Source organism: Ostrinia furnacalis, unplaced genomic scaffold (genome assembly GCF_004193835.3).
Source record: "Ostrinia furnacalis isolate ACB-3 unplaced genomic scaffold, ASM419383v2 OfSCF1848, whole genome shotgun sequence".
NCBI lineage: Eukaryota > Metazoa > Arthropoda > Insecta > Lepidoptera > Crambidae > Ostrinia > Ostrinia furnacalis.
This window is the reverse complement of record NW_021132087.1, coordinates 188,075-212,498: the sequence shown is the minus strand read 5'-3', so window position 1 is coordinate 212,498 and position 24,424 is coordinate 188,075. Positions and strand designations below refer to the sequence as shown.

Below are 24,424 nucleotides of genomic sequence, written 5' to 3'. Positions count from 1 at the left end.
ATTTTCTTTAATCTGAAGTGTTCTGATTACACCTGAAAAAGAAGAAAATCCAATTTTAATATTAAAAGTTAAATTTTAAGAAGACAGTAAACTGTAAATAAATAAAACTTTAAGGCTGGGTTGCACCATCTTGCTTTAACTTTGACAAACGTTAAAAATCTGTCAAACTCCATACAAAAAGCATTCGTTATCGTTATAGTTACGGTCAAAGTTAGGTGGTGCAACACAGCCTAAGTTACATAAAGAAGACAGTAATTTTTTTTTGCAATTTCTATAGCTATGTATTTTCTAGTAAAATGCTACGGTGTGTGGATTCCCTAAGTAGTAGAATATAGAAAGTAACCACTTACGTAGTTATGGTTTTATTTAAGAGCTCCTTGCAGCACACATCCTCAGCTACTTCGCAGTAGATTAATACCCTAAAAACAAAATGAGCAGCTTTAAATTTTCTAGAATTACTTACTTAACAACCATGAAATTAGAAAAACTCTTTCTGTGGATTCGTAAAAGGCGACTAAGGGATAAATAAACGAACATCATAGGCATCCCCAACCATCCTGGATAGCGTGGGGAATGTAGGATAAATCTAGGGATGTTATGGATATGTAGTTTCGGTTATGGATACGGTTACGGATATAGGAATAATATTATACCGGTTTCGGTTACGGTTACGGATATTCTTTTATTTCGGATATCCGAAAGTTTGATGTCTGGATGTTTGTTACTCTTTCACGCAAAAACTACTGAACGGATTTTGTTGAAACTTTACAGTATTATTGTTTATAGCCCAGATTAACATATAGGCTATAATTTATGACGATCTGTGACAAAAGAATTTTCACGCGGGTGAAGCCGCGGGCAAAAGCTAGTTAAGAATAATTTTTATTGATACTTGCCCTCCGTGCACGTCCAACTCATTGTCGTCGAGTGAGGCTGCCTTTCTGCATTGGTGCCTTCACACATATGCCTGTTCGACCAAGGAGATCGCACTCCTCGCCTGTAACAAATTAAGTTTCTTTTAAATAAAAAATAGAAGAATAGAGAATTATAGAAAGGAAGATTCTGGATTGGAACCCCGTTTTATTATTATTATTTTGTATCTCTCCTGTGGATAAGCACGGCGCGGAGGCTGGTCCTTTTGGAAGGCGTTCATGGGGATACAGATCCAACAGGCCCCTTCGAGATACGATAATGTGTTGGGATGGGTAGCGCATTTTCTTACATAACTTTTCAATTCATATCATTGGAGGTCCGAAAATATTTCTCATACAATTTGATATCATAATGATCATTCTTCATAAAAAATTTAAAACCTACATATTTAAAAACATAATCATTGATATTCATAATATCACTAATCATACACTTAGTTTTTACTAATATTTGTTTTCATATATTTTTCTATACTAATGATCGAAACTCATAATCATTCGAATAAATAACTATAATATTCATAAATGTGATGTATCCTAATATTTGTTTTCATAAATTTATTACTCATAAGTGTATTTATCTCTTTACATTTTCATTATGAATTTGAATTTGAAAAAGTGAAAAATACGTGTCGAGTAGTTTTTGATAAGCTAACTGACGGACTAATTAAAACTCTTGCTTTTTTACCCAGGAAACATCCCTATTGCTGGACTGGTTGCCGGGATATTGATGAGACTACGGGACGCCTACCACATTTTACACTTTATTTTACATTTTAATTTTATTATTATTATCATAAACTAACCAGTTCCCACAAAGCCATCGACAATTGGTGGCGGTGGTGATGGTACCACTTGTGATGGCGCCTCGGTCTTCTCTCCATCGTCAGGGTTGAATATTTGAGCCTCCAAGTCTGGTTCTGAAACGAAATTGTAAAGACAACAGATTAACTTTTCATATTTAAAGCTTCAGCCAAACCAAATTGCGTCGGCGATGGCGATCACTGAGCGTACTAGTAAGTACTTATTATTATTCTGTGGTACTAGGCAGAGTTTTTTCTTGGCATAGGCCAATGACAGGACGCGCGTCCTGTCATTGGCTGCGTTTAGCCGAAAATAGCGCTATAGTCTGGTCTGCGAGCACATAGAATTTTGTCCAATGACCCCAAGCTACCCATCCTTATCGCTCGCGCGTTGCTCGCATGTTGCTGTCGCGCTCGCACACTCACTGCGGGCGCCCGTCGCACAGTCGCGACAGCAATATAATTACGCGCGAGCGATAAGGATGGAGCTTGGGGTCATTGGACCAAATTCTACTTGCTCACAGACCGGGCTTTAGCGGGTGCAACTCAGTCTTAGATTTGGGAGTAAGCTTACTGGTTTCCGTGTCATCACCACATGATGATGCTGATGATGCCAATGGTGATGGTTTCTTGGGCTTCTCTTCAGCAGGTCCGAATATTTTGTCCAGTGCAGCTTCCAAGTCAGGGGCTGAAATAATATAAATTCAAATATTTTATTAGATCAGACTACAAATTGGTCTATGGGTTAGTTCAAAATGAAATACAGTGTGAGTCACGTTAAAGTGTACATATGAAAATAGATGAAACTAGACCTATTTTTATCGACAAAAAAGAGGTCAAAAAAATTTGGAGATTTTTTTTTAATTTTTTATAGATTTTTTTTTCTTCCAATTACTTATTGTAAAGAAAACGTAATAACTTTTAAACTAAGCGGTATATCCTGATATAATAAAAACAGTAATAATGCTAAATAACAAGCGATACTAAAAAAATACATAAAATACACAAAAAAGGCCAACAAATAATAAAAAATGATACTTTAAAAAAAAACTGCTTTTAAATTCGTGTTTTTTTGGTCATTTGATAAATTTCTCCAAAAAATGCCCCTATAACTGGTGATTTTTATTACTTTTTATTATTCTCTATCGTAAAACCTTCGTAAAACCAAAAATCGCATGTCTCTATCCCTATCACAACGTTTGCAATGATCGTTTGAACTAAGCCTCTCCGGGCGCGCCATTCAACGCTTCGTTAACAACGAAACTGAAAATGGCTCTAGATTTGTAATTTTGATAAAGACAAGTTAGATTTCAAATAAAAACAAAATATTTCGAAGTAAAATAAGCATTTTAGTTAAAATTAAAGTTGTCTCTACCTGTAGCGGAGAATAATGTTGTGGCAGGCCTTTGTTCAAACGATCATAGCAAATGTTGTGATAGGGATAGAGACATGTGATTTTTGGTTTTACAAAGATAATACGATAGAGAATAATACAAAGTAATAAAAACCACCAGTTATAGAGGCATTTTTTGGAGAAATTTATCAAATAACCAAAAAAAAATCACGAATTTAAAAGCAGATTTTTTTCAAAAAGTATCATTTTTTATTATTTGTTGGCCTTTTTTGTGTATTTTTATGTATTTTTATGTATTTTTTAGTATTGCCTGTTATTTAGCATTATTACTGTTTTTTATTTATCAGGATATACCGCTTAGTTTAAAAGTTATTACGTTTTCTTTACAATAAGTAATTGGAAGAAAAAAAATTCTATAAAAAATAAAAAAAAAATCTCAAAAAATTTTTGACCTCTTTTTTGTCGATAAAAATAAGTCTACTTTCATCTATTTTCATAATGTACACTTTAACGTGACTCACACTGTATAACGTATGACTAGTGTTATTATAGTAACAGGTAGGACTATAATAAGATTATTATCTAAATATACGAGTATACAGGGTGGAATCTTGTAATGCTACCTGGAGGGAAAGTACTCTTAATACTGTAGATAGAAAATTTTACTGAAAGAAAACATTTCTTTATTTTTGAAAAGAAAGGAAACTGCATTCAGATTTTCGAAAATTTTTCGAAAATTCTCTACCGTACCATACAATTTTCTGTTCATAATTAAAATGATTTCATGGTTTTCCTTTCATTTGATTTATCAAGTTTGTTAGAGAGATTTCATCCTTATACTTAACCCTAACAATCGATACAATAAAAATACAGGGTGTAATTTTTAACAGATTTTAGCTGGTTCGATTACCGGGTGTGTCAAGCAAATTTTTGGAAATCTTTGAATGCAGAAAAAAATTCTTTGAATTTTTCTTTGAGAAAAAAATTCTATCTACAATATTAAGAGTACTTTCCCTTCAGGTGGCATTACAAAATTCCACCCTGTATAGCTCAAAGGTGACTGACTGACTGACTGACTGACTGATCTATCAACGCACAGCCCAAACCACTGGACGGATCGGGCTGAAATTTGGCATGCAGGTAGGTGTTATGACGTAGGCATCCGCTAAGAAAGGATTTTACGAAACTCCACCCCTAAGTGGGTAAAACGGGATCCACGAGTACGAAGTCGCGGGCGGCCGCTAGTTTTGAAGATTAATATTTTGGAGGTATACGAACATAGTACGCTCAATGTGTGAATTTTAATTCAGAAAATGGGTTAGTTTAGGAAGTAAACTTACTGGTTCCGGAGTCATCACTGGGTGATGATGTTGATGATGCCAGTGGTGATGGCTTCACTCTATCAGGTCCGAATATTTGGTCCACTAAAGAATGTAACTCTTGACCTGAAATGAAAATATAGAGAACCTTGATTACTGGGCAGGGCACATTAATAGTACGCAGAATTGACGACCGATAGGGCAGCAAGGCCAGCAAGGTTCTGGAGTGGAGAACCTCGCGTCACGAAGACGCGCCCCACCATTCGTCCGCTAATGTTTGACTGTTATCGGTACACGCTAAATCATCCATGAGTGCACACGCACACGGCAATAATGACGCTCGGATTGCTCGAATCAAACTCCTTGCACCCCGCGCATACCTCGAACAAAAATCGGTGGGGAGCGTCTTCGTGGATGAAACAATCTATAGCAGGAAGGCGCTGGATGCAGGCCGCTTCCAACTAACCAATATGGAAATCATTGGGGAGGCATATGTTCAGCAGTGGACGTCCTATGGCTGAAATGATGATGATGACCAGTAAATTAGAGGGAACCCCTATGAAAACAAAATTCTTGTTATGTGTTACCATAGGGGTCACTTAAAAATTAGGGATTGATGGTGAAAACGGGCAGAAATGACTTAATGATTTATTTTAATTAATGATTAATGACTTACTGTCGGTGCTTGCTGATGGCGTCAAGTCATGTTTCCCTCTTTGAGGCAACGCAAGCGTTGTGGCAACGATGCAAAAGAAGAAATATTTTTTTTGCATCTGAAAATAGAAAATAAACAGGTTAACTTGCTTTGGATGCGGGCAGAGCGCAGGACCGGTCGTAGTGGAAATAGGGATGTAGTTTCGGTTATGGATACGGTTACGGATATAGGAATATTATGCCGGTTTCGGTTACGGTTACGGATATTTTTTAATTTCGGATATCCGATAGTTTCAGTTACGGTTACGTATATCTGTGCTTTAGAATGCAATTTGCAATAGTTGTCCAACACGGTTCATTCATGGCCGCACACTTTACATCGAATAAAAAGTAATAAAAAAACCAAAATTGATACTAGATGGCATTTTATAGGTAAAAAATCAGGCTGGTATGCCTTTACATTAATGTTATACAAAAAACAATTTAAACTGCCTACCGAAACTATCCGAAACTTTTGAATCGGTTACGGTTTCGAATATTTTTTTATTTCGGATATCCGAAAGTTTCGGTTACGGTTACGGATATCCATAACATCCCTGGTGGAAATCCTTGGGGGAGGCCTTTGACCAGCAGTATCATTTGGTTGAAACAAACGAAAAAACGACTTGTTTGACTTACAGACCGCTCCGCTACTGTACGAATCTACTTACCTACTCAGTAAATATCACTATGCCTGTGGTACAAGTACAGTTAGCCCCTAAGTGGTCGAAAAGTTAATATAACACAACCTTATTCCGATTATAACAAAGACGTGTAGCGAACTTTTTGGCCACTTTGGTTGGGTGTCACGAACTACTTGATCCTGACTGTACACTCAAAAAATAAATAGATAGAACCTCGACATTGGCAAAACCAGTGTGCTGTAAATTCGCACCATTGAAGCCATTAGACAGAATAATAATAATAACACATCATCGTGTGACACAAGACAAGAAAAGAAAAAAGAAGGACCCCAAAAGATACGGCCAATTTAGGCGGTCTTATCGCTATAAAGCGACATCTTCCAGACAACCTAAAGGACAGTTGTTTAGATTAAGTAAAAATCTTTGTCACTAGGTACGTAAAAACAAGAGGTAGGTATTCCTCTTAGCGCACCCATTATGAGGCGCACTTAATGAAGCGCACCAAAATTACTTCCAAGCGCACCTAAATTATGGTAAGTCTACATTAATTTTATTTATCTTAGTAACTAAATAGACTAAGAGCTAGTGAACGCCAGACCTACGTCATTTTATAAAAGCTGAAAGTTTGTCAGCGTATGCTCCCAATATAGGTTAGAATGCTGGTGAATCATGAAGTTTAGGTCATCGTGGTTTTGGTAGCTATCCAAAAAAAAAAGCTGTCTGGCAAGGAGTTGGAACTGTCAAAATTGTCTGGCTGATGAGGAAACTACTTCTAATTATTGCCCAAATAGCATTAAACTTTGAGTAATAGTTTATGTGCGCTTCATTAGGTGCGCTTTGAGGAAAACCAAAATACTTCAAAAACAATTTCCTCTACCGCGTCTGTCTTTCTGTTCGCGAAACTCAAAAACTACTGAACGGATTTTCACGCGGTTTTCACATGTCATTGGTTTTCACCAATGAATAGAGTGTTTTATTAGGTTTACCTGTAATAAAATTGATAAAGGAAAAACATAAGTAGGTACCTACCTAGTTACAGTTTTTAACAGCCCATAGGGGCGGAGCAGTAAAGAAAAATGTTGCAAGAACGGGAAATATTATTCAAACTATTTTCACACGGGCACAGTTACTTATTAATATTTTAAAGAATTTACCTTATTTTGTATTGTGGTCCGTCTATCTCTGATGAGCGTTTACAGCGATATAACAACTTCACCGCTGTGTCATTAGTGAGACGACTGGAAATTCTAGTTCACTTTATAAATGCATCAATAATAGGAAAACCGTTCATAGATGTACTATCTTTATTCATTTAACTTATGAACGTAAAACCTGTAGCTGTAATTAATAAATATGTATATTGGTGGATCAAGGACGTGGTGGAAGAGACTGAGAGCCGTAAATGGAGATGGGCAGAGCACATTGCACGGATGAACAAGGATCGCTGGGCCAGAAAGACCCTGGAGTGGAGACCCCGCAACAACACCCGCGGCAGGGGAAGACCGCCTAAACGATGGACAGACGATCAGATCCGGCAGCAGGCTGGAGTGAACTGGATGCGTGTGGCCAGGGACAGAAGTCGGTGGAGGGTTGAAGAGGAGGCCTATGTTCGAAGGCGAACTCAAAGGCTACTATAGATAGATAGATTTTGGTTTATAGTTCAATCAATATCAATATCTACGGTTAGTTAGATATTTGTTAGGTCCCTTGAGAGAAGTTTACCAAGCTTACAATCCTGAAAACCCTGTGCTACTCCCATAAACCAATCTATGGTCCTTTGAAGTTAAATCATATGAAAATGAAAATATTTGAAAATTAAATATGAAATGAAAATTTTACGAAACTTGCTCAGTTTCGCTACTGTTTGGATCAGGATATTGTGAACATCGCTTATCTTTTGAGAAAAGTCATAATAATTTCATTCATCATTTCAGCCACAGGACGTCCACTGCTGAACATAGGCCTCCCCCAATGATTTCCATATTGGCCGATTGGTAGCGGCCTGCATCCAGCGCCTTCCTGCTACCTTTATGAGGTCGTCGGTCCTACGCTGCGCTTTCCAGTAACGTGGCGTTTGAACTTAGCTGCCCCATCGGCCGTCAGCCTTATCCTACTAATATTATAAATGCGAGAGTTTGTGTGGATGTCTGGATGTTTGTTACTCTTTCATGCAAAAACTACTGAACGATTCATGCGGGGGAAGCCGTGAAACGCCATCTATCAACATCATACATCATTAGTAATTAAACGAGGTCCACGCGTGCGAAGTCGCGGGCGGCCGCTAGTATGACATAAAAACAAAACAACCCATAATTAAATAGCTAGAAAATAAAAAGAAGGTAAATTATTGTATGTTTGAAATCCCATACAAACGCAATGCTTGATGATATATGGTTTTTAATATGTTTTTTATGTAGTCATGTACATTTCCACAACTGTATGTATACGTACACTATCTACTTATTGACTACAATAAGCCAATTGATAATCAACACAATTATTATTCATTGTCTGTCCGTGTGTATTTACAATCTAAGGGCACCCGAACACGAAAAATTATCCTCAAAAGAAAAAACGTCATTTATTTATTTATTTATTGATAAAGGTACACCAACAGCAATACACATTTAAGACATTCACATGTCATGAAAATTTTATTATACCTAAGGGCTCTTTTCAATACAATACGAGTATAAATAATACCAACTGGGAGACCCTCCTAACAATATATTACTGACTGAACACATCTTTTAAAATTCTGTATAAACTGATTATTATCTAAAATTCTTATTTGTTATTAGGTAGTTATTGCCAATTCTATTAGTAACAGTACATTTCAAAAACAGTGACGTCACAATGAAGTAAGTATTTATATTTGACTAGCCCGCGACTACGTACGCGTGGACCCCGTTTTTTTTTTGTTATTTGACAGGAGGCAAACGAGCAGACGGATCACCTGATGGTAAGTGATTACCGTCGCCCATAGACACCCGCAGACCCAGGGGCGTTACAGGTGCGTTGCCGGCCTTTAAGGTGAAGATACGCTCTCCTCTTGAAAGCTTGCAGGTCGTATCCGTCCGGAAACACCGCAGACGACAGTCCATTCCACAGTTTGGTTGTACGGGTTTAGTTTTAATCCCTTAGGGGTTATATTTTGCAAAATCCCGTCCTAGTACGTTCTAAAAGGAACCCCCATGCAAAATTTGAGACTCCTAGTACTTTTTAGTTTCTGAGATGCATGATGAGCGAGTGAGTCAGTGACCTTTCGTTTAGATAGATAGACTCAAAAGTATGTCAATTGATTGGTTAAACAAGATAACTGCATCGTGTGTAAACAGCCTAACCTCTGCTTGCGTCTTGAACTAAAGAAACATGGCCTGTTTACCAGTACGCCTTCGGCCGGCCGACCATCTGTGTATTTATTAAACCAGTTTTACACCTTATTGCATTTAATGCAATCTATAGTGCGCGTGCGTAGTGTTTTTTTTTTCTTGGCTTTCGCGGTTATCGTTTAGCTACAACGGAGTTTATTTTTAAAGTTTCAACAAACAGAATCATAGATAGTGTTTTGTTTTTCTTTACTTTTTATTAACGAGTTTGGTGATTAGGAGGTAGTTAAATACTCGTATTGTGTTGTTTGTGCGATTATCTATGTGTTAGTCTTAATTGTTTTTAAATAGGTAAAGATTGTTATTTTCCTATAACATTGTTTTTTCAAATGACATTTTTTTTGTTTTCTTTTCAATAACCGTTGTTTAGTTACTTAGACTTGTTGTTAAGAATTAAATTAAAAATTTGATATTGAATTTTAATATCTTTAATCATTTTGATTATTTTTTTTATTTGTGAATCATCAGTAAAAGTTTATAAGTCACAAAAACTCAACTTTTATAGTTTTTTTATGATTTTATGTAGGTAATATAAAAGTAAAGCTACTTACCCTAATAATTTGATCGTATCTACGATTCTAACTACAGTTTTGTTATTTTAAATTAACAAAATCGCATTAATACAGTGACTCATCGAAAATGTAAACAAACTCGTTTGGACCTTTTTGCAAGTGTCCAACTCGGACTCTGAACCTGGCACAAAACAAAAAAAAAGACGTCAAAATCGTTTGACAGCAAGAATTTTGTGTTTTCGTGATCTTGTGAACTTTGGCGGTAAATAGAAGTTACTGAAGAATATTTTGGAGAATGTTAACTGTGGCCTCAGGGAAATTGACGAAGACAATAACAATTAAACGACTGAATGAGTTTGTGACCACTTTAGGCTGTGTGTTAGGCGATAAACATTATCTGCCCACATCTAAGCCGTGTGTGAAGAGGGAATCCGAAGAAAAAGCAGGTCATTATTTGCATTTTACTTTAGATTACTAGTTTGTGGACACTAGTGCCTCTGGCGGCAAATATTTTGAACTTTTAACTGCTGGTCGACGGCTGATCTTATGGCCTGCGGAATTTTGGCTTTAAAACGAAATCTATTCAAATTCAAATTCTTTATTACTATGTAGCCCCTTTTCAGGGCACATACACGTCCCATATAGTTTGCTCTTTAACCACTTCGGGACATTGGCTGGCTGGTTGCTGAGAAGAAGCACAGAATATGTAATAGTACCAAGGTACAGAAGAATTACTCCGCAAGACGATTTAAATAAATGCGAGTCTTGCTACGACGCGATACAGTGGAATTCAGCTCGTTTTTAAGTTCCAAATATCTTAAATATACCTACAAACCTTTAAAAGGTTTTTTTTTTACTAAAAATAATTGAAAAGGGGAAGTTGCATTCAAATTCCGCAGTCCGCAAAGTCCCAAAAGTCCGCAGGCCATAATATTAGGTCAAGGTAAGCAAGCAGTTGAGTCAAAAATATAAAAAACACGATTTGACGAGAAAGCAGTGTCTAGTTTAATATAGATTTAAGTCGTAAATCCTATTTCTTGATCGGCTCTAGTAGTACGTAAAAAATGCCAAACTAACGAATCCGTTATGACTTCTTTATCTAGGGACATTGGGTTGGTTGGCATTGTAAGGGTCTCTTTATTAGTCGGACATAAAATTGTAATAAAAGTCGGTCAAGTGCATAGTATGAGACCTTACGCTTAAACAACAAAAATGGCATTTACACATGATGACATGACGATGTAAGTTACTGATGTCGGTAAAAATATTACTCGGTGTACAGACGATCTAGTGAAGAGCGGAAGGACCTGGATGCGCAGGATCGGTCGTTGTGAAAATCCTTGGGGGACGCCTTTTTTTTAGCAGTGGAAGTCATGGGAAACTAAATACCTAGTTCCACCATTTGCAAGTAGTGTAGGACGCCCGCCAGCTTTCACTTAAAAAGCTGAAGACAAGCGCGGTTTGGGGGAGCCCCATGTCCAGCTGTGGGCTGCTTTAGCATGATATATTTTATGAAGAAGGTCTTGGCCTACATTTCATCTCATATGAGATGATCAGGCTGAAGGTGGAAGCGATTTAGATAAAAAATCGGCATGTGTAAAGGCACCGATTGTGTTTATTAATACAAGGTCACCTTGTAAGGTTACATGACGCATGGTGTCCGTTTAATAAGAGTTGTTCATGTATTTGTTTATCAAGCCTTTACATCAATGATTATAATCAATAAAATACTTGTATCTAGACTACTAGGCCAAAGGTCGCGGGTACCTACATCCTAACACCCACAGAATGCCCGATTGACTCGTGGTGTTCGATCCCTTATTATGGAACTATTCCTTCTCGTTCTCAGTTGAAACCTCTCGTTCCCTCTGCAACTCCTGTGTGTTCAGGATCTATAGCTTGACCACCAATAAACCCCAACCAGTGAAGATCAAGTTTGTCCCAGGGGAAAGTTAAACTGTCAACGAAATTAAGGTTCGACTTCCCTTCAGTGAAAAGCGGAGTCAGTTGATGAAAGACTCCTCAGGGCATTGTTAAACTCCCTCATCATCATCATATCAGCCACAGGACGTCCACTGCTGAACATAGGCCTCCCCCAATGATTTCCATAATGATCGGTTGGTAGCAGCCTGTATCCAGCATCTTCCTGCTACTTTTATGAAGTCGGTCCTCCTTGTGGGTGAACGTCAGATGCTGCGTTTTCCGGTACGTGGCCTCCATTCCAGAACCTTGCTGCCCTATTGGCCGTCAGTTCTGCGTACTATGTGCCCTGCCCATACATGTGTTAAGCCCCCTATTTAATTTTGTTTTGTTTTCTTCATTTCAGATGAAGAGCTCCGCTTCCCTTCCGTCTGGCGTGATCGAGTGACGGCCACCATCCACTTGTCGTCCACGCCGGAAGCCCGTAGCTTGAACAGCCTGTGATGTCACCTGCGAAGACGGGAGCGTGACGTCACGACTCGTGATGACGTCGGAGAGGGTTGATGATGGAAATAAATTGATATGAGACTGAAATGACGTTTCTTTTCAATCCTGACTCGTGTGATAGACGTTCTGGTTATTCATTTCATCAATTCAAAGTCAAAGCTTATAATTAAGCTACGAGGCTCTACTGAGCTCTCTAATTGACCAGAGGTAAATGGAGGATTACCGTACCGAGGATAGCCGTGTGGTGACGGCAGAGTAGAATACATTTGTCACCAACCCCTACTCTTCCCACGGATGTCGTAAGAGGCGACTTAGGGACTACACATCAAACAGAGAACGGGCTCAGCGCTCTCTGAAAAACATCAATCTTTTAAACTGCGATCTCCTGCCAAGCGTGGGGATTATGGCAAAACCCTCCACTATAGTGGAGGAGGTTCATAGTCCAGCAGTGGACTGTAAAGGGCTGTTGATGATGATGATGATCATTATATTTGTCCCTTAGTAGCCTTTTACGAATATCCACGGGAATGGGATTGATGTTAATCTATTCACTGTTGAACAAAGGCATCCCCCAAGGATATCCACTCGTTCCCACCGCTGCAACCTGTGTAACCAGGATCTACAGCTTGACCGCCATAACCCAACCAGTGAAGGTCAAGTTTGTCCCGGGGAAAGTTAAACTGTGATTGGACCTGCAACGAAATTAATCTGAAGAACATAGGAGTTCGAAGTTGGTGGTCGGTCCACCTAATCCACCTGCCTACACTTCGTCTACCAGCCATTTATTCCGCTGAAACCAAACGGTAAATTTTATACTGGTTCCACAAAAAGGCTCTATCGAAAAGTGCCTGTGCCTTTTATTACAGCAATTGTGTACTCTAGCAATTAACTTCATTGCTTCAGTCTAACAAATTGGCAAAGCAATAAAATCGTAAAAATTAATAGGCAGTTAGAAATGTAACAGGTGTGTAATAGTTATTTATTTTGGGAAACTATTTTCAGTCGCTTCTTGCCGAGGGGTCGGTGGAAACGTAGACTATGTTGATTTTAGACGTGTTTTTGGTAAGTTTCTGTCTTTTTAACAAACAAACTTTAATTTATTTTTAATCGTTCATGCAATTGGTGTTAAAGTACGTCGTGTCGTAAACGAATGGACCGATTTTGAGATAAGATTTTTGTTTAAAAGCTGACGTGGTTGAGAAGATTTAGTATTAAAAAGCAGAGCATGTTCCTTTACAGCTTTTATTTATGTCATGGATGACCAGAGCTGATCCAGCGCCAAGCTTCGACTTCAACTATCCCAATGTAAGTTATTTCTCTACATTATTTTGTGCCCGATGGACCGATGACATCAGAGAGGTAGCTGGATGAAAAAGGGGGGGGAGACTGTGCGCTTTGGTGCTTTTTAGAAGTCCATTAATGTCAATGATAATGTATATGCCCATAATGCGTCATCATCATCATCATCTCAGCCATAGGATGTCCACTGCTGAACATAGGCCTCCCCCAATGCTTTCCATATTGATCGATTGGTAGCGGCTTACTTCCAGCGCCTTCCTTAATGCCTAAGTAACTTTTTTATAATATATTATTTGTATCATAACGGCAATGCTCTTGGCCTGCATTTTACCTGATGGAAAGTGATCAAGCCAAAGGTAAAAGCGAGGTTCACCCGGAATCCTTCACCACAGTGGAACTGGCTATCTCACCTCCAACTGCTAAGATGGTGGTAGCTAGCCAGGCGGACTTATAAATAGCCCCTTTGTATGTGGGTGTTTCTTGATGAGTGTTTTTGTGATTTTAAGGTAAAGGACGAGTTGTACGAGCAGCCCGTGCAGTTCATGGGACCTAAGAGCATGGCGCATGGCAAGGTATAGTTATTCATTTATTTATTTAAAAATACAAAAAGCATAAACAATACCTAAATAGTTTAGTGATTCATTAATAGGATTTTTACTTCATTAAAGGGTGCCTCAGCAAGCACAAGAATTCTAATGACGTTAATAATAAATAAAATAAATAAATAAATAAATAATAAGACCACTGGCGAGTTATGTGTTGTGTTAAAAGAAGTTAGACGCTAACTGGGGTCACTGGGAAACACAAGTTGGTCTTAGAAGCAGCTCTTAGGAACAATAAATCTTTTAAAAAAGAATTACTTACTACGTTTTCACACCGTAAATTTTACTTCGTTCGTTCGTTTCAGCCAAAAGACGTCCACTGCTGGACAAAGGCCTCCCCCAAGGATTTCCACAAAGACCGGTTCTGCGCCGCTCGCATCCAGGCGCCTCCCGCGACCTTCACCAGATTGTCGGTCCACCTAGTGGGAGGCTTGCCCACGCTACGTATTCCGGCTCGTGGTCGCCATTCAAGAAGTTTCCTGCCCCTTTTACTTAAAAAAAAATAGATACTTAAAAAGTAGTTATTGCACAAATTACCTAGTCCCGTTAACCCCTCATGCTAAGCTGAATGCTTGTGATTCGAGAGGGTTCACCACAATAGTCCAGTGGTGGCTTTAACTCATATATATTTGTGTTACACAGGAGGAAGTCACCAAAGAAATCCACACAAAACCAGGAGTGGACTCCTGGGCACCGTTCGACTTCAGCAGGTTCGATTCCTACCTCGAGCAGCACGGCGAGCCATCCGAGCATAACCGGATCAAGAGGCGAGCTAAGGTAAGATGGCGGAAACAAATATAAAAAATAAGTAGGACTTATGTATAAATCCAAAAGATATAATATGTAGGTACTATGGTAGGTACTATACTTCCAGCTACCCATTGCCGGTCATGTCTCGTTCCTTCGCAAAGAATCATCATTTGATGAGAGCGAGAGAAAAAATAAAAATGGGTAGCTCGAACTGTGTACATAAAAAGGTACTGAGTGTTTTGCGCCACTTCTTCGCAGTACCATCTCTAGTTGTTCCGAAGTGGTAGGGCAAATCCTGAAACCTGAAAAGGATGAAGTAAATAATCCTTTAAAATAGGCCTTTTCAGTTTTCCCTGAGTCCCTGGGCCCTTTTCGTTCATTGTACGGTATTTATTAACCATTGAAATGACTATACGAAGTCAAAGTCAAAATCATTTTGAAATCGATAACATCTGAGGTAGGTACTTGAGTGATAATGAAAAGACGCGTACTGTATAAAACAAACAAAGGACTTATTATTTTTGATAAATAAGTAACCACTTAACTAACTATAGAGTTATTGAAGGTATTGAAATTTCCGATCATCCACGTTGCGTCCTTTTGCTGCAATCGCATTTGAGTTGTGCTGTGTTTAGTGATCATTACTTACAAATTTATATTCTAAAGTGACCAAAAGATTCGTAAATAGTGTGACCAAGTGTATCAGTGCAGCCCCAAGACCTGACCACCCGTTTTCTGCTCCAGAACATCCGGACATTCAATACCATCAACGGTCCGAAGCTGCGCGAACGGCCTCACCACTACACCTACCCTGAGCCAGTCAAAGACCGGATCCTGGAGTTCTCCACCACCACCAAGAAGCCTGGAATCTTGCCCGACCAGATGAACCCAGGAGTAATCTTTCGGGTGCGAATGTCCGACGCCATATTGCGAATCAAGCAGCGCATGTACGAAGACCCAGAAAGGCATATTGAAGCTGATATAATCTACACTAATTTGATCAAGAAGGTGGTAATGGACGAAATCACGAAGTTCCATAATTTATTGTTGATGTATAAGACAGATAAAAGCATTAAGGAGCATTTGGGAGAGTGTGGTGGAAGGATCTATAAGTTCATCAGCTACATGAGTATCAAAGTGCACATTTATTGCCTGTTCGATGCCCTTTGGATTGACGGAAATCCATACGTCATTGGTGATGAGTACTCAGTGACTCCTGTGGAAGTGCCCCCCATGTTGCAGTGCGATGCAGCTGAGTGCAACTCTGTGGTGTTTGTGGACTCCATAACGGAGCCTAAAGATGTTGAGGAGTAAGTTAATAAATGATGGATTCTGAAATTGTCTTTCATTGTACACATCCTTGAATTTCAAAAGCTGAAAAAGCTGAAGAGTTTTTGAGGTTAACGCGCTAATCTCAGGAACTACTGGTCCGATTTGGAAAATTCTTGATTGTTGGATAGCCCATTTATCGAGGAAGGAGTTCGACGCTCTCTCTGGTTTTACATGGTGTATGTAGATCCTGGACAAAAAGGCACTCTTTTTAATGCAGAACAAAGCAGGTATTTGATTGCTATCACACTGCCTGATCAATGTTAAGTGATTCTATAGTAGGAGCTACTCGTAGAAGTGGAGCTATACCTGTTAAAATGAAATAGACATTACACACATGCATTACCTATTTGTATCATAGGATCAAGTAAATCTGTGGCCATTATTAAAACGCGTAACCTACTTGTAACTTACTCAAGCAATGTTATTTCAAAACAATATTCAAAATTCTATTCAATCGCAATTACAATTTGATTGGTCTAAATATTTAAAGTCAACCAATCAAAACCCTCTTTAAGTACTTGAAATTGAATCGAGTTTTGAGCTTCGTCCTAAAGGACATCGCACATGTATCAACCCGGAAAGGGATCGTAACCGTATTAACTCGAGGCGGTCAGCATTATTTGTATGAAACTCCATACTGCAACGCACACTTATCCGCACCGTAATGTAAACGCCTCGCGATTGACAGCGCGCGAAAGGCAATGACAGCTCGCGAAAGGCGATACGGTGTTGATCCCTTTCCGAGTTGATGAGTCTGCTATGAGCTTAAGTCCTGTTTATTCTTATTATTTAGAGGAGGAGAGGGCACGGAGGCAGACGGCGTGGGAGACAGCGTGCAACCACCGCACCACCCGACGACAACGAGGTAGGTACTTTTTGCAGTAGTGGTGTGGCAACATCTATGGACTCGCCACTACAAAACTTGTAGCGGGCACATGCTAGAAAGGACTGTTGCTCAAGGATGTTGGGCTAGCGATTCGAAGATGATAATCGATAGTACTATCTCATGAGCTATGATGAGTATCATCATAGCTCATGAATCAAGCCATCAAGAAATGGCTGCAAAATTAATTATTTAAATTACACCTACTTACATAATATTTTCGCGTGGAACTCAAATATAGACGGTGCCGTGACTACACCGATCAAATGGCGCGAAATATTTGTTATGCGTAACTTTAGGGCTCTGTGACTTCTTTATTTAATTTTGTAAAGATATTTTCATGATTTTTCCACAATTATTATTGGTTTTCCTTATGTTTTCAAGTTTTATTAAAAGAAAAAATTGGAAACTTCTCCATTGGGCACCCCTCGACGGAAAGCGCTGGTACATGCATAATAGGCACACGTTCCCGCATTCCTCGTCGGGTTAAAAACGTCTAGCTAGACGACTTACTACTATTTAGGAGAGCATGGCAAAGAAAAAATACATCGTACAGTACAAAAACATAACCTTCCTTCTGGCGCAGTCACTAAAAAGTATTGAAATGGAAGCGGAAGTAAAAAAGATACAGGTTTTAATAAATCTTTGAATGATCGCGGGCGAAGCCGCCGCAAGCAAGATGCAGCAAAAAGTAGTTATTTATATGTAATATGTTTGATATTTTAGGAGATGACCTATAGGAATATTTTTAAGCAACCATGCATTTTTTAGTATAAGGAAAATCCAAATTTTCTCAGAATCAACAAATTCTGAGCTTGATTTATAATCGAATTCCAATTGCAATTTGCATTTTTCAAGCTACGAGTATATTTAGACTTTGAAATGCGATTCTTAACGCAAAAACTTTGAAGTTAAAGCCATTGCACGCATCGACGTACTTCCCGCGACCTTCACCAGATCTTCGGTCCACCTAGTGGGGGGCCTGCCCACACTACGTCCTCCGGCGCGTGGTTGTCACTCGAGAACTTTTCTGCCCCAGCGGCCATCAACTCTATGTATAAGGCCCAGAACAGACGGTGAAAAGCAACTGCAACGAAACTGCAACTGCTAGTTACTTTTGAGTTGCATCTAAGTTTCTGCGTCCGTTGAGAGACCACACATGACGCGACCAGTTTGAAACTTTCAGTTTCAGTTTCATTTATCAGAATCATCAGAAAGTTGCAGTTTCGTTGCAGTTGCGTTTCACCGTCTGTCCTGGGCCTAAGAAGCAGTCAGGGACCGGTCGTTATGGAAATCCTTGTGGCTTTTTTATTTTATTTTATTTTATTTAGGATAACAAACAATTGTACAATTCAGATTATGCAGTAAAGTTATACATCGACATTTAGTTATTGTACAACCCGCACCGCTATCCCCATCTTACAAACATGCTTTGCCTCTTTGCACTACTAGCTGATTTATGGAAATGAACAGAACAATCCGTGGAGCCCACGGATACCTCGGATACCTCTATTCATTCTCACAAATCATTTAAATTGGAATTTCCCAAGTGAAGTTATTTATATAAACAGTCAGACAGTTAACACAGCATATTTTATAACAATATTCTGATTTAAACAATGAATTTAATTTAATTAAATGAGATCTATCAGTTTTACTATTGAAAATCCACTAACTAAACAAACTTACTGTTCAAAATCTGAGTACTAAAAACAAAATTATAAATTTTAAATTTTTTCCTTTTGTTCAGCAGTGGACATCATTTGGCTGAAACGATACAGTCATTGATTGATGGTCATCATAATTATGTAGTTACTCTATGATTGACAGTTCAAGAACGCTTCGAAGACCGAGGTGCCAAAAGCAGCAAGACGCAGCGATAACACCGAAACGCAACAAGAGAAAAAGAAGAAGAAGAAGAAGCAAAAACTTAGTTATGACACGTACGACCCGCCTGTTAAGGTAAGATACTTAGGTACTCAAAACTACAACCTGTGCCCCATATACAACAATATTTTTAACTACAACGCGACTAGACGACGAACGAAAGTCACAAATTCGTATCGCGGTGTCGCTTTGACAGCTAGTTGAAACGAAAACAAAACGCAACTGCTTCTTTGTGTAAAAGCTACTTTTTGTCAAACTCAAGTCAAACGCCTTCACGAACATTTTCTGTGCTTTAGTGAAAAAATAAGGTGTTCGGACTTTTATTGGAAAGTGATTAAGGGTTGATTTTTCAATCGTCGGATAACATTTATCTGGAAAATAAGTTTGGTGCATTAACAGCTTCAGTATGGGAAATATGTCAAAATGACAAGTTTGTTCTTCAAATAAAAGATGTCTGGCGATTGAAAAATCAGCCCTAAATCAATTGTTTTGTCTTTGTTTGCGCGTGTACTAAATACCGCGATACAGAATTTGCGAGGTGCTGAGGTAGCTGGAATGAAAAACGGAGCGCAACTGGAGATGAATTGGAGACGTTAAAAATTAGCGCAATCGGGCCTAGTGTGAGTTTACGTCAAACGCATTCGATCACATTCGATGTCGACCGGGTAAAAGAGGGACATTAAAATAAATTTTAATGTAAGACGGATTGTACAGCGCTCCTAGCGGAAACGTTCAAGAACTGAAATTTTCATGCATTTTTTACTAGTGAGAACGTTTAATGTATACTCACACAGCCCGCCGGTCGAGTTAACCGCGCAACCGACGGCAGTGACGTCGCATCGACGCTTTGGTACGGACGGGGCTAACGCGGGGAGGTGTGCGGGTGAGTGCGGAGTCGCATTCAACGTGGTGCGCAGTTAACTCGACCGAGTTGTACTTTTAATTTTAGAAGATAGAATACTGGTACCTACTCGTAACAGGCGTCTTTAGTAGCCTATTATGCAAGCAAGATTCGATAACTGCTCCTTTGCTGCGGTCCTGGTTTGGTCGTTTCTGGGTCCTTCCCCGTACAATATGACTGTTTCTATCCAGGACTGGGAGTCGAACTTCGTGGAGATGCCCAAGGACCTGTACCAGGCCCACCTGCGGCCCGGGGTCATATTCAGGATTCACATGTCGGAGGCCATCCTCAAGATGCAGTACAGGAAGTAAGCTCTGATCTTCTATCGCTTGTATTTTTAAACCACAATGAGGAAGCTCTGGTGTGCATCTTACCTGATTGAAAATGATGATCGAAGCTCCCCTAGACAAGTGCCAAAACGTGACAGTTGTAATGTCGAAAGACAGTCAAAAGGCCGTTCTTTGTATGAAGTTACATTGCTTCGTGAACGGATTCGATTTGCAATTCGATCAAAAAGTGCCACTTACAGGTCGAAAGTGGAATTGAGTTTTACCCGGAATCCTCAACCATAAAGAAACTGGCTATCCATCACTATGCAGAAGAGATGTCATGGGTACTGCCAATTTTTTTAAATAAGAAAATCGTTTCGTTTGGCCATAAAAAGAACATCATCTCTCTTGCTTTTGTGTTGTGTGGCAAGTGTTTGCAAATTAACGATTTATCTATCTCTATCATAAGCTATGGTGAAGACAAGGACGAGTCGGTGATAGAAGCAGACGTGGAGTACCTCCGTCTCACGAGAAAGGTGATCAACGATGAGATCACAAAGTTCGAGGACCTGAAGTGGCTGATCGGCTGGTTCAACAACCGCTCGGAGCTCATACAGGAGCATATGTGTAACACCAGATATTTTGCTGTTGGTGAGTGCTTTATCAATGTAAAAGGCAATATCGTTAGATGTCGTGTCGCGAGTAATGAAGCTTCCATAGAAATAAATGTCCTTGGACATCCTAGACCGCATCTCACTTAACACACCGTGCGATTGTNAAGTATGTTTAATAAACGTTTTATTTTCAGGTAAAACGTCGCTATTAATATTTTAAAGAATTTACCTTATTTTGTATTGTGGTCCGTCTCTGATGAGCATCTACAGCGATATAACAACTTCACCGCTGTGTCATTAGTGAGACGACTGGAAATTCTAGTTCACTTTATAAATGCATCAATAATAGGAAAACCGTTCATAGATGTACCTACTATCTTTATTCATTTAACTTATGAACGTAAAACCTGTAGCTGTAATTAATAAATATGTATATTGGTGGATCAACGACGTAGTGGAAGAGACTGAGAGCCGTAAATGGAGATAGGCAGGGCACATTGCACGGATGAACAAGGATCGCTGGGCCAGAAAGACCCTGGAGTGGAGACCCCGCAACAATACCCGCGGCAGGGGAAGACCGCCTAAACGATGGACAGACGATCAGAGGTGGAATTGTGTAAAGCAATTGTAATCATTTGACAGTTCATAACGTACGATTATTCTGTCAAACGCTTTGTTTAACTGACTTTATCGTACGTTATGAACTGTCAAATGATTACGATTGATTTACACAATTCCACCCCAGATCCGGCAGCAGGCTGGAGTGAACTGGATGCGTGTGGCCAGAGACAGAAGTCGGTGGAGGGTTGAAGAGGAGGCCTATGTTCGAAGGCGAACCCAAAGGCTACTATAGATAGATAGATTTTGGTTTATAGTTCAATCAATATCGATATCTACGGTTAGTTAGATATTTGTTAGGTCCCTTGAGAGAAGTTTACCAAGCTTACAATCCTGAAAACCCTGTGCTACTCCCATAAACCAATCTATGGTCCTTTGAAGTTGAATCATATGAAAATGAAAATATTTGAAAATGAAATATGAAATGAAAATTTAACGAAACTTGCAAATTTTCAGTTTCGCTACTGTTTGGATCAGGATATTGTCTACATCGCTTATCTTTTGAGAAAAGTCATAATAATTTCATTCATCATTTCAGCCACAGGACGTCCACTGCTGAACATAGGCCTCCCCCAATGATTTCCATAGTGGCCAGTTGGTAGCGGCCTGCATCCAGTGCAGCGCCTTCCCGCTACCTTTATGAGGTCGTCGGTCCTACGATGCGCTTACCAGTAATTTGGCCTTTGAACCTAGCTGCCCCATCAGCTAGCTAGAAAACAAAAAGAAGGTTAATTGTATGTTTGAAATCCCATACAAACGCAATGCTTGATGATATATGGTTTTTAATATGTTTTTTATGTAGTCGTGTACATTTCCACAACTGTATGTATACGTACACTATCTACTTATTGACTACAATAAGCCAATTGTGATAATCAACACAATTATTATTCATTGTCTGTCCGTGTGTATTTACAATCTAAGGGCACCCGAACACGATGCAGCTGTTATTTGAAAAATGTTTTTATCTGTAGTGAAACTACGATGGACTGCGTAAATAAAAAAATTACGACAGTATCTGTTAAAGAATTTACCAGAAGGAGAAATTTGAAGAGTTGTTGTTAAAATTACCATTAGCTAATTAATAATTTGGACGTGTGGTTGACTTCAGAAGATACCTTATTCAAAAACCGGGATAAAAACTATCCTATGTTCTTTGGGACTCAAACTAACTCTGTACCTTTCATTAAAATCAGTTAAGTGGTTTAGCGTGAGAGCCTAACAAAAAGACAACGTTTTTCGAATTTGTAATTTAGTAAGGACGGGTGTCATCGGGGGTCATCATTTTCACAGATAAGTATCTTAAAAAAAAACATACGGGTCGAATTGAGAACCTCCTCCTTTTTTGAAGTCGGTTGAAAAGTAGGGATGTTATGACTATGTAGTTTCGGTTATGGATAAGGTTACGGATATTGGAATAATATTATGCCGGTTTCGGTTACGGTTACGGATATTTTTTATTTCGGATATCCGAAAGTTTCGGTTACGGTTACGGATATCTGTGCTAAGTATACAGTGTGAGTCACGTTAAAGTGTACATATGAAAATAGATGAAAGTAGACCTATTTTTATCAACAAAAAAGAGGTCAAAAATTTTTTGAGATTTTTTTTTAATTTTTTGTAGAATTTTTTTTCTTCCAATTACTTATTGTAAAGAAAACGTAATAACTTTTAAACTAAGCGGTATATCCTGATAAAATAAAAACAGTAATAATGCTAAATAACAGGCGATACTAAATAAATAAATAAAACACACAAAAAATGCCAACAAATAATAAAAAATTATACTTTTGGAAAAAAATCTGCTTTTAAATTCGTGTTTTTTTGGTTATTTGATAAATTTCTCCAAAAAATGCCCCTATAACAGGTGGTTTTTATTACTTTGTATTATTCTCTATCGTATTATCTTTGTAAAACCAAAAATCGCATGTCTCTATCCCTATCATAACATTTGCTATGATCGGTTACGGTTACGGTTACAGATATCCATAATCATCATCTCTGTTAAAAAGTATGTCAATTGATTGGTTATACAAGATAACTGCATCGTGTGTAAACAGCCTAACCTCTGCTTGCGTCTTGAACTAAAGAAACATGGCCTGTTTACCAGTACGCCTTCGGCCGGCCGACCATCTGTGTATTTATTAAACCAGTTTTACACCTTATTGCATTTAATGCAATCTATAGTGCGCGTGCGTAGTGTTTTTTTATCTATTTTTTTCTTGGCTTTCGCGGTTTTCGTTTAGCCTCAACGGAGTTTTTAAAGTTTCAACATAAAGTTAGAATCATAGATAGTGTTTTGTTTTTCTTTACTTTTTATTAACGAGTTTGGTGATTAGGTGGTAGTTTAATATTGTGTCGTTTGTGCGACTATTTATGTGTTAGAGTCTTAATTGTTCTTAAATAGGTAAAGATTATTTTTTTCCTTTAACATTGTTTTTTCAAATGACTTTTTTTTGTTTTCTTTTCAATAACCGTTGTTTAGTTACTTAGACTTGTTGTTAAGAATTAAATTAAAATTTTACTATTGAATTTTAATGTCTTTAATAATTTTGATAAAAAAAATTATTTGTGAATCGTCAGTCAAAGTTTATAAGAGACAAAAACTCAACTTTTATAGTTTTTTTATGATTTTATGTAGGTAATTTAAAAGTAAAGCCTACTTACCGTAATATTTCCTCGTATCTACGATTCTAACTGCAGTTTTGTTATTTTAAATTCACTTCGCATTAATCCAGTGACTCAACGAAAATGTAAACAAACTCGTTTGGACTACAACCTTTTTGCAAGTGTCAACCTCGGACTCTGAACCTGGCACAAAACAAAAAAAAAAAGAAAACAAGACGTCAAAATCGTTTGACAGCAAAAATTTTGTGTTTTCGTGAATTTGAGAACTTTGGCGGTAAATAGAAGTTACTGAAGAATATTTTGGAGAATGTTAACTGTGGCTTCAGGGAAATTGACGAAGACAATAACAATTAAACGACTGAATGAGTTTGTGACCACTTTAGGCTGTGTGTTAGGCGATAAACATTATCTGCCCACTTCTAAGCCGTGTGTGAAGAGGGAATCCGAAGAAAAAGCAGGTCATTATTTGCATTTTACTTTAGATTAGTTTGTGGACACTAGTGCCCCTTGTGGCAAATATTTTGAAGTTTTAACTGCTGGTCGAGATCTCATGGGCTGTGGATTTCTT

At 38.5% G+C, this 24,424-nt stretch overlaps 2 protein-coding genes across 3 annotated transcripts; one reads left to right on the top strand and one right to left on the bottom strand.

The window, feature by feature from the left end:
- Positions 1-6: 6 nt before the first annotated feature.
- Positions 7-20,938, bottom strand: LOC114353851 (uncharacterized). Of its 2 annotated transcripts, none has more exons than XM_028305976.1 (8): positions 20,840-20,938; positions 5,085-5,181; positions 4,430-4,534; positions 2,310-2,423; positions 1,739-1,852; positions 897-997; positions 351-419; positions 7-32 (listed from the first exon to the last, which is right to left on the bottom strand). In XM_028305976.1, the coding sequence occupies exons 2-6, from the start codon at positions 5,179-5,181 to the stop codon at positions 915-917; spliced, it is 513 nt and encodes a 170-aa protein (XP_028161777.1). In that variant the 5' UTR covers positions 20,840-20,938; the 3' UTR covers positions 7-32; positions 351-419; positions 897-914. The 2 variants fall into 2 exon arrangements, with proteins under 2 accessions (XP_028161777.1, XP_028161776.1); XM_028305975.1 differs by lacking the exon at positions 20,840-20,938 and adding an exon at positions 6,900-6,997.
- LOC114353852 (uncharacterized) lies at positions 15,300-16,038 on the top strand. The gene has a single exon (XM_028305977.1). The coding sequence runs from the start codon at positions 15,607-15,609 to the stop codon at positions 16,036-16,038; it is 432 nt and encodes a 143-aa protein (XP_028161778.1). The 5' UTR covers positions 15,300-15,606.
- Positions 20,939-24,424: the final 3,486 nt, after the last annotated feature.

Excerpts from the sequence above, each read along its gene's own strand:
- LOC114353851 (XM_028305976.1), bottom strand. The coding sequence starts at position 5,181 with ATGCAAAAAAAATATTTCTTCTTTTGCATCGTTGCCACAACGCTTGCG. Across the intron at positions 4,535-5,084 it reads GCCATCAGCAAGCACCGACA|GTCAAGAGTTACATTCTTTA; the intron begins GTAAGTCATTAA and ends TTTTCATTTCAG. Across the intron at positions 998-1,738 it reads CGATGGCTTTGTGGGAACTG|GCGAGGAGTGCGATCTCCTT; the intron begins GTTAGTTTATGA and ends AATTTGTTACAG.
- LOC114353852 (XM_028305977.1), top strand. The coding sequence starts at position 15,607 with ATGAACCCAGGAGTAATCTTTCGGGTGCGAATGTCCGACGCCATATTG.